At 61.1% G+C, this 17568-nt stretch overlaps 1 protein-coding gene across 22 annotated transcripts in view; it reads left to right on the forward strand.

Moving 5' to 3' along the window:
* The window catches only part of SRCIN1 (SRC kinase signaling inhibitor 1), a 181919-nt gene that overhangs the window by 147259 nt on the left and 17092 nt on the right, over positions 1 to 17568 (forward strand). For 18 of the 22 annotated variants that reach the window (XM_030541435.1, XM_030541446.1, XM_030541434.1 and 15 more), the window contains 12 exons: positions 848 to 940; positions 2023 to 2066; positions 3295 to 3473; positions 5379 to 5554; positions 5962 to 6083; positions 8847 to 8994; positions 10555 to 10855; positions 12312 to 12555; positions 13984 to 14138; positions 14237 to 14389; positions 15515 to 15643; positions 17475 to 17534. In XM_030541435.1, the coding sequence (XP_030397295.1) occupies positions 848 to 940; positions 2023 to 2066; positions 3295 to 3473; positions 5379 to 5554; positions 5962 to 6083; positions 8847 to 8994; positions 10555 to 10855; positions 12312 to 12555; positions 13984 to 14138; positions 14237 to 14389; positions 15515 to 15643; positions 17475 to 17534 (1804 nt within the window). The remainder of the gene's footprint in view (positions 1 to 847; positions 941 to 2022; positions 2067 to 3294; positions 3474 to 5378; positions 5555 to 5961; positions 6084 to 8846; positions 8995 to 10554; positions 10856 to 12311; positions 12556 to 13983; positions 14139 to 14236; positions 14390 to 15514; positions 15644 to 17474; positions 17535 to 17568) is intronic. The other 4 variants (XM_030541455.1, XM_030541456.1, XM_030541454.1 and 1 more) reach the window with 3 other exon arrangements.

Below are 17568 nucleotides of genomic sequence, written 5' to 3' on the forward strand. Positions count from 1 at the left end.
CCTTATCACTCTGTGCCTCAGTTTCCCTGGCAGCCTGTCCCTATCCCAGCTTATCAAACGAGGGGCCCCACACAAGAGGGAGAGATTCTGTCTTCCTCAGCCTGTGTATAAAAAGCCGGAGCCCCCATTGTAACGGGAAAGCTGCATTCAGGCAGGTAGCTGGTATGGAAAAAAGCCATTATCTTGCCTTTCATCTCTCTGCGCCTGTCTCTTCATCTCCCAAGCAATGATGGTCTCATTTGTTGTTCCCAGGGCCGTGAGCTGGGATGCCAGGGGAGGGTGGGGGGAGCCCTTCGGGATCCGTCGCGGGGGAGAGAGATGGGGAGGATGGAGGCGGACAGCAAAGGGCAGCGGAATTAGCAGCGCTGTCCCATCACGGGCTGCTGTATCTGCAAGCCCCTGCACTAGGACCTCAGATGGACTCATTATTCACAGGCCACCCAGGGCCCCAATAGGGGAGGACGAGGCTCAAAGAAAGACAAGGCCCCAGGGACAGACTGAGGGTTGGGATCCCTCGTTAAATATTGCCCGGTCTCTACTGCCAGGGATGGGGGTGGGAGGCTGGAGCAGAGAGAGAGAGATGGAAAGTCGGATCCCAGCCGGCGCGAATGGACATGGGGAGGGAATTGACCTCAAGGGAGCTCCACTGATCTACACCAGACAAAGGTCTGGCCCTGAGACTCCAACAGGGTTCGAGCACCTGGGGTGTGGATCCAGATGGGGCATTCTCCTGGGCAAGGCCAGGACCCTGGGGTCCATAGGCCCTTGGCCTCCCCTGCGGACACCCGGCCCTGGAGGGTCCGTCTGCTGGAGCCTGGGTCTAACACAGCTCCTTTGCCCCCCAAAGGGAGCGGATGGAAGCCATGGAGAAGCAGATCGCCAGCCTGACGGGGCTGGTGCAGAGCGCGCTGCTCCGGGGCTCCGATGGTGAGACCTCCAGGTAAGGAAGGGGGGCAGGAAGCTGCTGATCCTGCCCCAGCGTGGGGCAGGTGGCAGGTTGGCCGTGATCCGGCCTTTCCTGGCAATCTCAATAGCCACGAGCTGCATCCCGCAGTGTCCTGCAGGCGGTGCCGGGGGCTATTTTATGGGAACGCGGCATCATTCAATGGAAGCGCTTGGGGACTGGAGGCTTTAAGCCCCACCCAGTGATGTGGCCGCTGAGAGGAAACCAAAAGGCGCAGCGCATCGCTCTCATCCCCAGCGGGCCCCGGCGAATTCTCGGGGGGGGGGAGAGCGCCCCAGACACATGGGCTATCTGCAAATGCGGCCCTGATCGCCGCTCCCCCGGGATGATCACCCAGGGCAGCCCCATCGCTGCCGATCGCACCCGCTGGGCTCGCCAGGGCTACCAGCAGAGCAAGGCCCAGGGACCAGGCCTGTGATAGGCTCTTAGGAATGGTACTAATGACCACACCCACGTCCATGTGGCCCAGCACCAGCTACTGCCGAGCAAGGTTCCAGATTCCCCCTTCGGGGCAGCTTTGGCCCAGCGAGCCTCTTCCTCTGAGCCAGGAGAGTCGACAGCCCTTCCAAAGTGCTTGGTGTCCCGTCCTTTCACTGTGTATTTCTCTGACTCTGGAGAGTCTTTGTTCTCCCTGGACTCGCTCCATTCCTGCTAAGATCCGGGCTGCTCTCTTGTGGCAGTGAGTTCCACTGGCTCGTGGCACCCAGTGGGCCTGGTGCTCATGGACACTCAGGCCAGTGCAGGCAGTTCTAACAGTGCAAAGGGGCCTCAGAGTGGCCGTAAATCTCACTGGCTCCCCACTCAAGGCCTCACGGCCCAGGGGAACCCCAGCATGGCCTGCTTGGGACAGGAGAGGCGAGATCTCCCTTTGGGACTGTTTGAGGGGAGAGATTAGGAGAGGGCAGCATGACCCCAACGCGTCTCAGTTAACATCCTTCTCCGGGCACCTCCCCCCCACTCGTGGCTTAGCTCGGTGACCTCCCACCTTTGCCAGATCTCCTGGGCCGAGGCTGGGGATGTTTAACCCGCTCTCACCTGCCGCCCTCCTCTCCATGCAGCGAGAAGACGGACGCCACCAACGGAGGGACCCCCCCATCAGCATGTAAGTGATGGAGCCACAACCCCAAGCCCCGCCAGTGCACTAGATCCTCCCACTCGGGGGGCTGGGGAGCCGCCTTTGGGGTAGCTGGCCCCAGGTCGGAGGGGAGTGCGTGGGATTTCGGGGTCCAGGGGTGTGTGGGAGGGGCCTCCAGGGCTCCCCTTCCTAGGCCGGGTAGCGTCGTCCCTTGAGGATGGGTCCCCGTCCTCCGCCCCCTGCCCCTCTCTCCAGTGAGGAACGTGGCTGAGCAGCTCCACGGAAAGACCCAGGAAGTCTGGCCCGGCCAGCAGCTCCTCCCCCACCAGCCCATCCCCACCCCACACTGCAGGTCCTCCCCCACCGGCCCGGCCCCACCCCCATGCTGCAGCTTCTCCCACACCATCCTGTCCCCACCCCACACAGCAGCTCCTTCCCCACCAGCCTGGCCCCATGCCAGCAGCGCCTGCCCCACCAACCCATCCCCACCCCACACAGCAGCTCCTCCTCCACCAGCCCATCCCCACCCCACACAGCAACTCCTCCCACACCAGCCTGGCCCCACCCCCACACGCAGCTCCTCCCCAATGGCCCATCCCCACCCCACACAGCAGGTCCTCCCCCACCGGCCCAGTCCCACCCCCATGCAGGAGCTTCTCCCCCACCATCCCAGCTCCACTCCCACGCAGCAGCTCCTCCCCCACCATCCTGTCCCCACCCCACACAGAAGCTCCTTCCCCACCAGCCTGGCCCCATGCACAGCAGCGCCTGCCCCACCAGCACGGCCCCATGCACAGCAGTGCATTCCTTGCTCGGTGCTCTAAAATCCCCTCCTTGCCTACACTGGGAGCACCCAGATGATTTATTCTGTTTCCAGGGGCTCTTGGGCAGCTGGTTTCTTGCTGCCTGGTCTCAGTACAATTCTGGGCACTAAACCCATCTGCCTTTAGGCAAAAACAGGGCTGGGTTTAGCCGCAGGACCGGGCCAGGAAGTGGGTTCTGTGGAAGGTGGGAGAACCAGATTTGCAGACCCAGCCATGGCATGGGGTGTCTCTTGCTAGGGGGGGACCAGTGGGCTGTGAAAGGGAGACCAAGGGGAGGTGCCTTATGTTTATGTAGGGTCTCCCCTCCAGACTGCAAGCACCATGTGTGTCTAGAGAGGGGAGGAGAGGGGGCAGAGAACGAGGGAGAAGTGATGGGAACCTCCCCCAGACTTAGCACCGCATTGGCTGTCCTGCTCTGTTCCTGCTCTCAGCCGCCAGCCGGAGCTGCACGGGGACTCCGATCCCTGCCCCTTCGCACCCCTCTGCCACCAGCACCCCGGCCGGGCAGCCGACCGCCATCAGCCGCCTGCACATGCAGCTGCACCTCCACGACCTGCAGCAGAATGCCAGCGACCTCCGCAACCAGCTGCAGCAGCTGAAGAAGCTGCAGGTGAGGAGCGCCAGCCCGGGGCGCCGTCCAGGAGCATGCCCGCCAGCTCTCATCGGGGCACGTGCAGCTCAGGGCCAGGAGAGTTGGGCCTTGCCTCCTAGCACAGAGCTCCTGGCCCCAGTGGCAGGGGGTGGGGAAGGTCACCTGCAGGCAGAAATGGCCCAGTCTGCAAAAGGATTCCCGGAGTCAGGCCTACGCTGCAGAACAAAGTGTGGTCTTAACCCGGGTTCAAATAGCAGTGAAGATCCAGCCACTTGGCTTTAACCCCAGGCTCCCCCATCACTCACGCTGCCGTGTCTGCACTGGTCTAAGAACACCCCTTTGTCACAGTGTAGACAGACCCTAAGGAGGCAGCTTGTCCTCCATGTGTCATTGTATCCTCTGCCTCTTGTCTGAAACCACCATCTAGCGCCTGTGGTGCTGGCGATACGAGAACCCGCCTGAGACCCGCCAACGCCCATGGGCCACCAAAGAGCCGTCCCGTGGCAATAGCCCCTGCGGGGGCAGAAAGCACTGCAGCTCGTTCACCAGCTCTGAGCCCGCTGTCCTGCTGCTCAGGGCTTGGACTCAGCAGCTTCTTGGCCTGGAGCAAGGCAAAGGAGCGTTGGTTGGCAAGGGGGGATTGGCTGTTCTGTGTCCAGTTAAGATCCGGGGTAGCAGAGCAGCATTCCCCCACATCCACAGCTGGGCCCCCTAATCTCCCTCCTCTCTCCCTGCTAGCTCGTACCCCCACCCGCAGCTTGCACCAGAATCCCACCCTTCCTGCTGAGTGGTGCTTGCCCTGGCACTGGATGGCCAGGCAGATGGCAGCTCCCCGTCAGGAGCCAGGGATCTTGGTGGTCAGACCCAGCTTTTCTTGGCCTTGTCTAGCGCCAAAGCTAATTACCAGTGACAGATTTGGGAGGAGCAGAGGTCCGGCTGGCACTGCAGAGATGGGGGAGGGGGAAGCGGTCCAGTCGGGTGGAATGGAGAACGGCTGACGCCCTCCCAGAGCCCGGCTCCTTCCGTCAATCGGCCAGATTCCTGGGAAATACATCAGAGATCAAAGTCCAGCCTGTGCCACACCCACCCACCCCTGTGTCTGTCTCTCCCTGACCCTCCTTGGCAGACCCTGCCACAGCCAGGATTGCCAGGTGAACCAGAGGGGCTGCGCCCAGTAGCTTTGCCCGGGGAAAGCACGCAGAGTGCGAGGATTGGGGAACCATCTTTGCCAGCTGTTTGATTTTCAAGCTGACCTGCGGGTGAACACAAGAGCCAGCCTGGTTGTCCTGATGAAGGGTGGTTGGTTGCTCTCCAGTGGGACAGAGGAAATGGGGATCCCCGGCGAGCCCCACAACATGTGTGCTAGGGTTGAGGTGCACTCACCTGTCATGCTGGGAGGCTAATGTGTAATCGACTTGTCCCTCCTAGTGCCACCACCACGTTCTCCCCCGTGCAATGACAGCCTCATGTTATCCCCAGAGAGGGGGTCAGCGCTTCACACGCATGGCCCTGGGGAATCCCCCCTTGTCCCCAGCTTGCGCTGGCAGGGCACTTGGCTGCTGGGTGGCAGCCCCCCCAGGTTCCCAGCCAGCCTTGAATCCCTCCCACCCTTCGCCCTCCTATGTGCAAACGGGAGCTCCCTGTCTCCTGTTCTACTAGAAAAGACTCCCTTGCTGAGCTGGGGTCCTGGCTCCCCGTGCCTTGCTCCAACCACTAGATCACACTCCCGGCTAGAACTGGGAATAGAACCCAGGAGTCCTGGCTCCCCCTGCCCTGCATTGCCATTCTGGGTGTTTGGATCTGTATTCGGGGGGAGGACAGAATCGGTCGGCTTTTCCATTTCCTCGTGCTCCCTGAAGTATCCCCAGTTCACGCCCTCCCGTCCCTTCTCTGTCCCCCCACCCCACCTCTCTGACCTCACAGCTGCAGAACCAGGAGACGGTGAAGACGATGCTGCGGCGGACGGAGACGGAGATCAGCGTGCGGGTGACGGACACCATGCGTAAGCAGGAGGACCCCCTGCAGCGCCAGCGCAGCCTGGTGGAGGAGGAGCGGCTCCGCTACCTGAACGAGGAACAGCTAATCGCCCAGCAGTTAAAGTGAGGGAGGATTGGAATCCGTCCCTGGAGGGGGGAGCACCCAGGGCCTGTCCCTGACTCTGCCTGTGGCTCTGCCTTCTCAGAGTGGGCCTGGGGGAACAGCTCTGGGAATTAAAGTCTGTGTGGCCAGCTCCCCAGCTGGCATAAATTGGCCATAGCACCAGTTGGCCGGTTCGGAGGGGCCCCCGGTTGGGCTGCGTGCCGGTGACTGATCCTGAATAGGTACCAGAGCTGCTAACAGCCCAACGGGCAGAGCCTGGGGCCTGAGCTGCCAGTTGTGCGTGCGTGCCCCGGGGGCCCTGCCTGCTGTCACTGATCCAGCCCAGCTGCTCCCCTTCCCCCAGCTCCTCCTCGCCCTGGCCCGGCCCGGAGGACGGGGGAGTGACATTTGCACACTGTGCTTCCAGTGATCTGGAGAAGTCGGTGGAGAAGATCCAGAAGGACAATCACCGGCTCGTCCCTGTGCAGGAGCTGGAGGAGAAGGCCGTGGTGCTGAAACAGCTGGGGGAGACGCTGACCGAACTGAAGGGTAAGAGGGGGCCAGCAGGAGGAGAGGGCCAGGGGGCAGTCCCAGGAATGCGTAGGTCTGGGAGCTGGTAGAATCATGGGCAGGATTAGCTTGCACTCCTGAATGCTATCCAAGCGCATTCAATTGCACCCGTCAGGGGTGGCCTAGGTTTGCCTGGTCCTCAGCGCCGGGGGCAGGGACTGGCTTGATGACGGCTCAGGGTTGCTTCCTGCCCTCCATTTCTGCGATTGTGTGGAGATGGGTTCGGGGCAGCCGTGGGGATTTGTGTGTGCCGAGATCCGTATTCAGGATGGTTTGTGTGTGCGTTTGTAGGTGCACTTGTTTTAGTTTATGTAGGAGGCTGTGCCTGGGGGCATATGTGCCAACAATTACAGGTGTTTCTGTGTCCACATGTACAGCGGAACCAATGAGAACCAGGCATCCAATCCCCGTAGGCAGCTTTCAAAGCTTCACCCTGAAGGTGTTTGGACCTTTGATTTTATTGTGGGGTTGGCTTGTGGTTTGGAGCTGGCAGACGTGAACCTGGAATTGCCCACACATTGTCTTTGGTTTGTTGTCTGTGGAAGATTGCATATGTCAGATGTGTGAACCAGATGGTTACCAGGTGTGTAAGTTTGGCTGCGTGAGTCATGTGTTTGGGAGTTGTATGTGTCTGGGTTGTATGTGTATTTGCATGTCTGGATTTGTGAGTGTCTCCCTGCATTGATGTGTTCACATGCTTGTATCGTATGTTTACCTGTGAGTTTGTATGTATTTGGGTTGCGTGAGCTGTGTGCGTGTGTGTGTGTGTGTGTGTGTGTGCGTGTGTGCGTGTGTGCTTGCAAGTTTCCCGCTTACTTGCAAGTGTTTGCATGTATTCATTTTGCACATCTCTGGGTTGCAGGTTTGCTTGTATTTGGGCTGCGGGCTGGTTGCACGTGTCTGGGTTGTGTGTTGCCTTTCTGTTGGTGTGACTGCACGCCTGCTGGTATGTTTGCGGCTCTCCCACGTGACTGCCTGCGTGGCTGGGTCCCGGTTTGCGCTGCTAGCTGTCAGAGTGAGTGCCGGAGACGCTGCCTGAGTGGAGCTGACAGCTCACGGCACTTGTGGCTCTGCCTAGGCCTCCCCTGCCCCCAGGGGCCTGCGCTCAGCCTTCCCCACCCCCTGCCATGGCCCATCTCTGGGCTGGAGTCCCCCTCCCCTCCTTTAGCAAAACCTCCATTGAACATGGCAGAGTTTGTGCTTCCCGGAGCCAAGCCAGCTGCTAAGTGTAGGTGTGTTAAGAGCTGCCGAGGGCATGGGAGGGCATGGGAGCGATGGGAGGGCATGGGAGCAATGGGAGGGCATGGGAGGGCATGGGAGTGATGAGAGGGCATGGGAGCGATGGGAGGGCATGGGAGGGCATGGGAGCGATGGGAGGGCATGGGAGCGATGGGAGGGCATGGGAGCGATGGGAGGGCATGGGAGCAATGGGAGCGATGGGAGGGCATGGGAGGGCATGGGAGCGATGGGAGGGCATGGGATTGGACAGCCAGCGGACAGGGGGCTGGGCTTGGTCTGGCCTTTAGATCAACCAGGGAGGGTGCCCCTCCCCCATCACCCCACCTGCCACGTGGATGCGGAAGGTGGCCGGCAGCCAGAGTGAATGGGTGGAGCACAAGGCTGGGAGCCAGGAGCCCCCTGAGGTCTAATCCTGGCCCTGCCACCGACTCGCTGCACATCCTTGGTCAAGGCTCTCCATGCCCATGACAAGTGCCTCCCTGCCACAAGGGCAGATAAGACATTACTGCTGCCCCACTTTCAACCAGGTTTGACCCAGCCCCTACCACTAGCTCTGCCCATCACCCCAAAAGCCGTGACTGCCCTGACCAGCCCCGACAGCGAGAAAGAGAGGGTACAAACCGCCCAGCGAGCAGAGGGGGTGTAACCGCCGGCCTGTGCTCAGAGTGAACATAACAAACAGCAGGAGCCTCCTCCCAGCCAGTTGGTGGCTGCCCAAGACACTGAACCGTGTGGCTGATGGGGGTTTGGCTGGGTCAGGATGGGGGCGTGGGAAGCAGGAGAAAACTCAGAGCCGCAGAGAGAGGAGGCAGCAAGGAAGTGCTAGACCCAGAAGCGCTGGTAATGTCGCCTCTCTAGGTGTTTCCGTGAGTACGGGGTTACCGTATTTCAAGGTCCCGAAGAGAGGACACTGCCAGGGGAAGGCAGGGGGTACAGTTTCTGTGGCAATACTATCCCAGGCCCCCCTTACTCCTGCGGAATGGCCTTCAGAGCTGGGTGCCCGGTCAGCAGCCGCTGCTCGCCAGCCGCCCAGCTCTGAAGGCGAGGGGAAAAGGACAAGTGAGGAAAAATGACAGACATTTGTCCCTATGTCAGAAATCCACCGGGATGGAGATTGGAGGGCCAGAAAAGAGGTTGCGTTCAGGGAAAACCGGACGTACGGTAACCCTGCGTGAGTAGGCAGAGGGTGCTCTGGCCCTGCATCGTGTGCGTGGCGGGGTGTGCCCAAGGCAGGGGTTGAAGCGGTTCTGCCTACACAGGGAGTGCCCGTGAGCTGCCCCTTGCAATCACGGGAGCTTTTCTCCTAGGATGGACGAGGAGGAGTGTTTTCCCCTACGTTCTCCCAGCCGCCTCCTCCCAGCTGTGCCAGGCAGATGTGGGCAAGGCAGAGCCGGGTGTGTCTGGGGGTGCAGGGCTTTGCGTTCCCATGCAGCGGGGAGGGGAGGGAAGGGTCTTGCCCAGCCCTCCCTGGGCCTGCTCTGACCCTGCTCCTCTCCCGCCCAGCTCACTTCCCCAGCCTGCAGAGCAAGATGCGAGTGGTGCTACGGGTGGAGGTGGAGGCCGTGAAGTTCCTCAAGGAGGAGCCGCACCGGCTGGACGGCCTGCTGAAGCGCTGCATGACCGTGACAGACACCCTCGCCCAGATCCGCAGGTGAGCTACTCCCAGCCTGGATCCACAGGGGAGTCCTGCTACCCCACCCCAGGGTGGGTCCTGGCTCACTGGGCCCAGATCCTGGTGTGCCCTTCCAGCCAGGATCCACAGGGGAGTCCTGCTAGGTCCTGGCTCGCTGGGCCCAGATCCTGGTGTGCCCTTCCAGCCAGGATCCACAGGGGAGTCCTGCTACCCCACCCCAGGGTGGGTCCTGGCTCGCTGGGCCCAGATCCTGGTGTGCCCTTCCAGCCAGGATCCACAAGGGAGACCTGCTACCCCACCCCAGTGTGGGTCCTGGCTCACTGGGCCCAGATCCTGGTGTGCCCTTCCAGCCAGGATCCACAAGGGAGACCTGCTACCCCACCCCAGGGCGGGTCCCGGCTCGCTGGGCGCAGATCCTGGTGTGCCCTTCCAGCCAGGATCCACAGGGGAGACCTGCTACCCCACCCCAGGGTGGGTCCTGGCTCGCTGGGCCCAGATCCTGGTGTGCCCTTCCAGCCAGGATCCACAAGGGAGTCCTGCTACCCCACCCCAGGGTGGGTCCTGGCTCGCTGGGCCCAGATCCTGGTGTGCCCTTCCAGCCAGGATCCACAAGGGAGTCCTGCTACCCCACCCCAGGGTGGGTCCTGGCTCACTGGGCCCAGATCCTGGTGTGCCCTTCCAGCCAGGATCCACAAGGGAGACCTGCTACCCCACCCCAGGGCAGGTCCCGGCTCCCTGGGCCATGATCCCTGCTGGGGCAGAGGGAGAGGTCTGGTTCCTCTCTCCTCTCCACCAATGATCCCATTCTCAGTCACCCCTTTGTCAAATTTCCCAGCCAACCCCTTCCTGCTCTCTCGGGCATGGGAGGCGCTCTCCGTAACCATGCCCACAGCCGCTCTTTGTCCTCTGCCCTGAAGCCTGCGCCTGACAATGCTTGGGCAGCTGGGCTCAGATCCTCCCAAGGGATTTGGGCACCTCAGTACCTGGTGTCTCTCCATGCACCGATCAGAATAATCTCACAGGTCCCTTGAGCTGCCCCATCTGTCTGTCTGTCTCTATCTGCCTGTTGTCTTTCATCTTCAAGTGCAAGCTCGTTGGGGCAGGGGCTGCCTTTTTGTTCTGGGTTTGTACCGCACCTAACACGACGGGTGCTCATTACACCCTCTAGGCACGCCAGTAATTACTGAAAAACAAACGATGATCATTAGTGCTGCCTGGGAAAGGACGATTTAGTCCTGGTGGGAAATTTCAATTGAGTTTTGAATTGTGAAATTTTTTGTGTGCGTTTGACCAAAAAAATCCCAAACCCAACAGCAGGGTGGGAAGGGGAGGGGGTTGAAAAACCCTTTTTGGTTTAAAAAAAAAAAAGAAAAGTTTGTTTGTTTTGAAAACTGAAAACGTTCCATTATTTGGTGGTTGTTGATAAACATATTGACCCACACAGAACCATTCGATGTGGTTGAAAATATGTTTGGCAACAGGTTACAGCACTTCCTGGCTGCGTTGCCCCCACCCCCATCCCAGCCCCCCACCTCCTCAGTCCCCCATGGGGACCTCTGAACTCTGTTCCATTGGCAGGCAAGTGGATGAGAGCATGTGGGCTCCGTCCAACAACCTGAGCCAGTCCCCGAAGAAGGTGACATCAGAGACCGATTTCAGCAAGGGTCTGGATTTCGAGGTCCCCACCAGCCCCCCGATGAACCTCCATGACCTGACCGCCTCCACAGATACCCTGGGCACGCCGGGCTTCGGGCAGAGCAGCCCCCAGCCCCCCAAGAGCAATAACCCCTCCCGGGCTCTGGAGATGGTGCCGGCCAAGACCCAGACGGGCCCCGAGACGCCTGGCAGGAGGAGTGCGGACAAGGCCGTGTCCGTAGAGGTGAGCGCTGGGGTCGGGGGAGAGCCTATTGTTCCTGCGGTGTTGTCTGGCCTGTCGCACACCCAGGAGAGGTTCGAGCCCAGGCCTGCAGGCCAACCCTGTTAGGAACTGAGAATAAAGTGCTCCGGGATTTTTACACTGCAGGGCTTGAATCAGCCCTGTCGCTCTGGGGTGTATGCTGTAGAGGGCGCCATCTCCCCACCTATCAACATTCCCCACTCAAGCAGCTGTTTTCTTCCCTGCTGCTCAATAGCTCCCCTGCTGGCTGCCTGCACAGGATAGAGCAGCCTGGGGGCTGCTCTGACATGAGGTGGCTCAGTGTGAGCCAAAAGAGAATCCGCTGGGAGAGAATCTGCCCTGGAGTATTGATTGGGGCCTCTTGATCCTTTTGAAATTGGTTTGGAAAAGCCGGGCAGTGCTGGGTTAAATCTTTAGTCCTGAAGTCTCTTTATAAGGAGACCTAGAGGTTGGAGCAAGGGGAGGCCAGGGAATCAAGACTTCTGGGTTCTGTCCCCAGCTCAGAGACAGAAGTGAGGGCTCGTGGTTAGAGCAGGCAGGGCTGGGAGTCAGCACTCCTGGGCTCTATTCCCAGCTAGAGGAGGGGAGTGTAAGCAGAAAAAAGTGGACAAGGAATCAGGACTCCGAGGTGCCATCCTTACCTTGGTCACTGACTCATTGTCACCTTGGGCAAATTGCTTTCCCCTCTTCATGCCTCAGTTTCCCCAGCAATGATTTCCCCAGCTCACAGGAGCGGGTGTGAGGATGATCCAGGTGGCAGGGACCCTTCCTCTGCAGGCAGGGTCACCTGCTGGCATCATCGAGATGGATCTCACTGATTCCCAGCCGGCGCCGAGGCCTGGGGCCTGGGTGGCCCCTCTCTCTCTCCCGGTCCCTGCCTGTGGCTCACAGTCTCCTGGGATCTGAAATCCTTTGGTCTAACTAGTTTTGGGGCTTAATACAGGGACGTGTGCGAGAGGTTTTCTGGCCCATGCTATACAGGGGTCAGTCTAGGTTAGGAGTTCTCAAATTTCATTGCACCGCGACCCTCTTCTGACAACAAAAATTATGACAGGACCCCAGGAGGGGGAACTGAAGCCTGAACACGCCCAAGCCCCACTGCCCCGGGGCTTTGGCCCCAGGTTCCAGCAAGTCTAAGCCAGCCCTGGTGACCCCATTAAAACAGGGTCCCGACCCAAGCTTGAGAACTGCTGGCCTAGCTGATCCCTTCTGGCCACAGACTGTATGAAACCCTCTAGTGACTCAGACCCTTTGGAACAGCTATTCCCAGGGTTCCTCCCAGAGCCTCCCAGTCTGTACCCCAGGATTCTGTGCAGCTGGGGATGGAGCTGAGTGCCCCAGATCCTCGTACGGGTGCCACATGTTCCCTGGGACGGGGAAGGCTCCCCCGGCCCGGCCCCCCATGCAAGCCGCAGTGCGTGCTGCTTTCTGCCGGCAGGCCGCCGAGCGGGACTGGGAGGAGAAGAGGGCAGCGCTGACCCAGTACAGCGCCAAGGACATTAACCGCCTCCTGGAGGAGACCCAGGCTGAGCTCATGAAGGCCATCCCCGATCTGGAGTTTGCCGCCAAGCACAAGCAGGCCACCGGCAGCGCTGCCTCCACGCCGGAGCACAAGCCCTCCAAGCCGCAGCACGCACAGAAAGCCACCGCCAAAATCGACCCCAACGGCCGCAGGGGCTCAGGTAGGGGGCAGGGCGGAGCAGGTGAAGAATGGTCAAAAATCGGGTGCCCTTCGTAACGCTTCCCTGCCTCAGCTCTGAAGGTGCCCTCCCAAGTCGTGCCCCCAGACCGCACCCCTCTTCAGCTTCTCTGCTACCCCCACTGAGTCAGGACTCCTGGGTTCTATACCAGACTCTGGGAGGCGTGTGGGGTCAAGTGAGGTTAGAGCAGGGGGGGCCGGGAGCCAGGACTCCTGGGTTCCATTCCTGGCTCTCGGCAAGGAGGGGGTGTGGTTGGGTGTCAGGATGCCTGCCCTGGAAGGGTCGTGCAGCCTAGGGATTCTGCTCACACCCAGCTGGTGCGTTGATTCCTGCGGGATGCTAGCTCTGAACCTATCCCCTTCAGGCGAATTCGGCCATTGAGGGGGACATGAGCATGGGGACAGGTAGTGTACCCCTGCAGGGCTGGTGTTACTCACACACACACACACACACACACACACGCAGGGCTGGTGTTACACACACACACACACACACACACACACACACACACACACACACACACACACACACACACACACAGCATTAGCAGATCTATAAGTATGGCTGGGGCTGCAGCGCCCTCTCTTGGCCAGCCTGGGAAGTGCAAGAGACTCTCCCTCCCAGTGTGGCCTGCTAGGACCATCTGCGATTCAGACCAGCCCCTGGCAGCTCTTCCAAGCTGCGAGCGGGACCTGCTCTGAGCGCCGCGCTGCTCCCCCGTGCTCCGTGCAGGAAACACAGGTGAGCCTAGAAACTCAGCTGCGTTGGCATCATGGGGGCTTGAATGTGGCTTTGGAGGGTTTCCCTGCTGCCTTAACCAACGGGTCCTTACTGGAAGGGCTTTGCACCAGGTGTGGGAACTGCTGCATTTCTGTCCACTGCCTGTAATGTGGACTGAATTTTTGAGCTCATGGTGCTCTACTGATGCACCCAGGGCCCCGTTCCTGCAAGGTCCTGAGCACCCTCTCAGACTGCAGAGGGCGTTCAGCACCTCGCAGGATTGGTCCCGTGATCCCTGATCCATGGCTAGCCCAGCCCTAGGCACGTCTGCCTCTCGGGCTCTGCAGGGCCGGTTGTGTGGCCGACCATCCGCTGGGCCCTGTAACCCGACCCAAAAGGGGTCAGCAGCCAGGACCTCCGAGCCAGAGGCAATCGGCTTGTCCTACGTAAGCCGCTGCCCTGTTGCAAAAGCCACAGGGGTGTTCCCATCACACCCACGCCCCAAAGAGCTCACGTCCTTCCTTATTGCACCGGCACATTCACAAGTGGCTGCCCCACATCCGCCTGAGCTGTGGACCCCTGGGGATTCTGCTGTGCCCCACTCGACCGTAGGAGAGTCCTTGGCTTGGAGGGGGGCGTGCATTGGGGAAAAGCCGGGCCTTGCCTCTAACGGCTCAGTTGTTTCCCCAGACGAGCTGACAGTTCCCAGGTATCGGACCGAGAAGCCCTCGAAATCGCCGCCTCCCCCCCCTCCACGCCGGAGCTTCCCTTCCTCTCACGGGCTGACCACCACCCGCACCGGCGAAGTGATCTTCACCAGCAAGAAGGACTCCAGCTTCATGAAGGTACGGGGTGGGCTCTCCAGGGCGGGGGCGGGGAACAAGGAGCCCTGGCCAGCCCCGAATGCCCAGGGATGATCCCCCGCCCCCTCTCGCCCTTGCAGAAGGCAGAGTCGGAGGAGCTAGAGCCCCAGAAGCCCCAGGTGAAGCTCAGGCGGACGGTGTCAGAGGTCACCAGGCCTGCGTCCACCCCGCCCATCATCGCCTCCGCCATCAAGGACGACGACGAGGAGGACCGGATCATCGCTGAGCTGGAGGTGGGTGCCAAGGGGGTGGGAGGGACACACATGACGGGAGCCCTCCCAGAATGACCCCTTAGTCACCCTGGGCCCAATCCTGCACTCGCTCAGGAGAAGGAGCACTGCCATCACCAGAAGCAGGCTCGGGCCCCTGGTACGCAGGCAAGAAAGCGACTGCCACCTGGGGGAGGCACTGGGGAGGGGCAGTCGATCAGTTCACAGTGTAACCGGGGTAGTGGTCTGGTCCTAGCGTCTCCGCTCCTGGCTTCACGGAGGGACAGCTGGGTTCCCCAGCAGTCAGTGGGTTCGATCCTTCGGGGGCCCAGCAGGCTCAGTGTGAGCGGGGGCACCGGGCTTTGGCAGAGCGACCCCACCCCTTCACTCCAGGCTTCCGTCCGGTTTTGGAGTGTAGCCCCACCTGGCAGGGTGCTCTGAAGCTCTGCCAGGTTCAGAGAAGGGTAGGTTGGAGTCCCCGCGCCCGGGATGGAAACCTTGAAGTCCAGGTACCCTGAGATGATCCATTCAGACACCGTGTCCTGGGGGGGGACCAGAAATCTCCCCCGAAAGCTGGCATTTGCCCCATTTCCACACATCAGACAGAGCCGAGGGCTAGATGTCCAGGATTCTTCTTGGGTACTATTGTGTTCCCCCGTGGCTGGCTAGCACCGGGGGTTCCCTGGTCCAAACCCCACCGAGTATCTAGTTTGGGCTTTCAGCCCCGCTTGAAAGCCGTTTGCAGACACCCCCATTGGACAGAGTGCCAGGGGAGTGCATGAGCCAGGCCGTGATGAGAGCGGCAGGCAGGAGAAACAAGCTCCCTGTCCCAGAATCAGAGCCACCAGAGACCCTGTGTTCCCCTCGGGCTCTGTCCCAGGCTGGGCTGGGGTTCTCCGTCCCCAAGGGGACAGGCCGGACGCTGCAGGGCACACGTAGTTTCAGGGGAGGAGCGTCTCTGTGGCCAGGGTTCTGGCTGTCACTTTAACACCCCCACACCAGTGCACAGCCGAGAAGAACCGCTGTCTCGCCCTCTGCGAGCTGGCGTCAGCGCGTCTAGGACGAGGCCAGGCTAGGGAGCGGCAGGCCCGGGGCTCCCTCTGCCCATTTTATTTCTGCTGCACAACCCACCGTGTTCTGACTCCCTAGGTGTTTCAGAGAAGCTCTGGCTCCCCATTTATCCCCAAGTTCCGCTGCGACCGGCTCGCGGCTGCCGTCTCCCCAGCTCCCGCAGACTTGTGGCCCAATGGGGCCGCGCTGGCAGCTGAAGGATGGAAGGTAACAGCTCGTGCCCGATCGCAATGCTCTCTTCCTCCTGGCTGGCTGCCGCTGCACCTCTGCCCGGCCGCCTCTCCCGTCGGCTCCCCCCTTTCACGCGCTCTCTGGATTAACAAACTAACTGCTCCTCACAGCCTCCACATCCCTCCCCGACGCTGGCGCGGGCTGTACTGACACAGCACGAGACTGAGCACTAACCACCAGAGCAGCAGCCCCTGGCGCTGCCCCTAGGGGCCAGGCTCTGCACCCACGTGGGTGGGGCACAGGTGTGTGTGTGGAGGAGGTGCCATCTCCCACTGGAGGGGGATGGAAGGGTCTCGTCACCGCACGCAGGATGCCTCACTGGAACGGCGATGCATGTTGTGCCCTGGAGACAATGGCCATGCCCCTGGCGCATGATCTGGTCTGAGCTGTGCAGGGGCCTAGCCAGGTGGCCAGTCGTAGGAGACACCCGGGTTCTCCATCGGGTCAGGGTCTGGCGTTTGGACCTGCGATGGCCCCGTTGGGTCGGGTGTAGGTGGGAGAAGACGACCAAGGGCTGGCTGGCAGGCGAGAGCACAGAGAACAGGAGGCTGGAAGGGGGTAAAGCCAAAGAGGGCGTGGCACAGAGTGGGGGGGCAGAGGGTACAGCTGCCAGTCAGAGAGCGGAGAAGATGGGCCTGGGGGAGCTGGACCCAGGAGCCTGGGGGTGGGGAAGAGCCGAGGCGAAGAGACGGAGGGAAGGAACCGGGGGGAGAGGGTAGGATTCTGCCCAAGAGCCGTGGGCATGATCCTTCCAGGCCCAAGGGCCATCACACCCTGGGGATCCAGCCAGCCAGCAAGAGAGCCAGGCCTCTCCAGGCCACTCCGGGCTCAGTGCTATGCAGAGCCAGTCACTGCTGCAGAGAGTAACTCTCCTCCGGGCCTTCCCTTTGGAGCTGGGAAGTAGAGAGTTCCCGGCAGATTCCAGTCCTAGGGGCCAATCCTGCCTGCAACCCAAACAGCTGGGTCAGTGGAGCCCTTGGGCATCCACCCTCCCTCCCCAGGGCTCATCTCCTCCTCCGCTGTCCCCTGCCGAACAAGAGTCAGATCCAAACAACCCGTGGCTCACCCTCTGCCCCTGGCTCCGTGCTGGGAGGTGCTCTAGAAGCTGGCCAGGGGGCAGCATCCCAAAACATGCCCTGCGCCCAGCCGCTGCCTCGCCTTTTATTGACGGGAGCCATTGGCATGGCCCACGACTCAGAGCATGGCAGCCAAGGAGCTCTGCTGTACCAAGAGGAGACGTGATGCCGCCCTGCGCGTTCCCATCCCCGGCTGTTCTGCTGCCCTCTGCCCTTCTCTGTTTGTGTCAATCTCTTTCCCTCTTCTGCAGTCCCATCTCCCGACGCGTCCCTCTCCCACACACCAGCAGCCGCACTCTCCTTCTGCGCCAGACTGGCACCTCTGCTGCCTTTTCTGCCCAGCGTGTGCTGCGTGGAATCGAGTGTGGAATGGAGGGAGCTGAATCTCCAGCTGCTGGGTGGGGACAGTGTGGAAGCTGCTCCCCAGTGAGTCTCTGCCGCCAGCCCCTGCCTCTTTCTGGCGGGAGTGTTTAGATCCTGGGAGGGGTTGGCTCAGGCCCAGCTCTGGTCCTGGATGTCGGTGCCTGGCCTGGCCTTTTTCCCCTCCTTCCCCCACCTGCCTCTGCTGGATCCTAGAACCCCAGAGGGTGGTGATAGAATGAGACCTGCTGCGTCGGGGCACCCCATGTGCGGTCGTTCCCACACCACGAATCCCGGGAAATGGGGCAGCCCCAGCCAGGCCCGGCAGGAGGAGCAGAATAACCCGTCTTGTTGCCCTGTTCTACCACTAGGCTGCAGCGGCCAGCAGGCCTGATGCTGGAACAGACTCCAGCTGCCAGCTGTCAGTCCAGGTAAGCGCTATGGGGCCGGGTGTGTGTGTGTGTG

This window comes from Gopherus evgoodei, chromosome 23, assembly GCF_007399415.2.
Source record: "Gopherus evgoodei ecotype Sinaloan lineage chromosome 23, rGopEvg1_v1.p, whole genome shotgun sequence".
NCBI lineage: Eukaryota > Metazoa > Chordata > Testudines > Testudinidae > Gopherus > Gopherus evgoodei.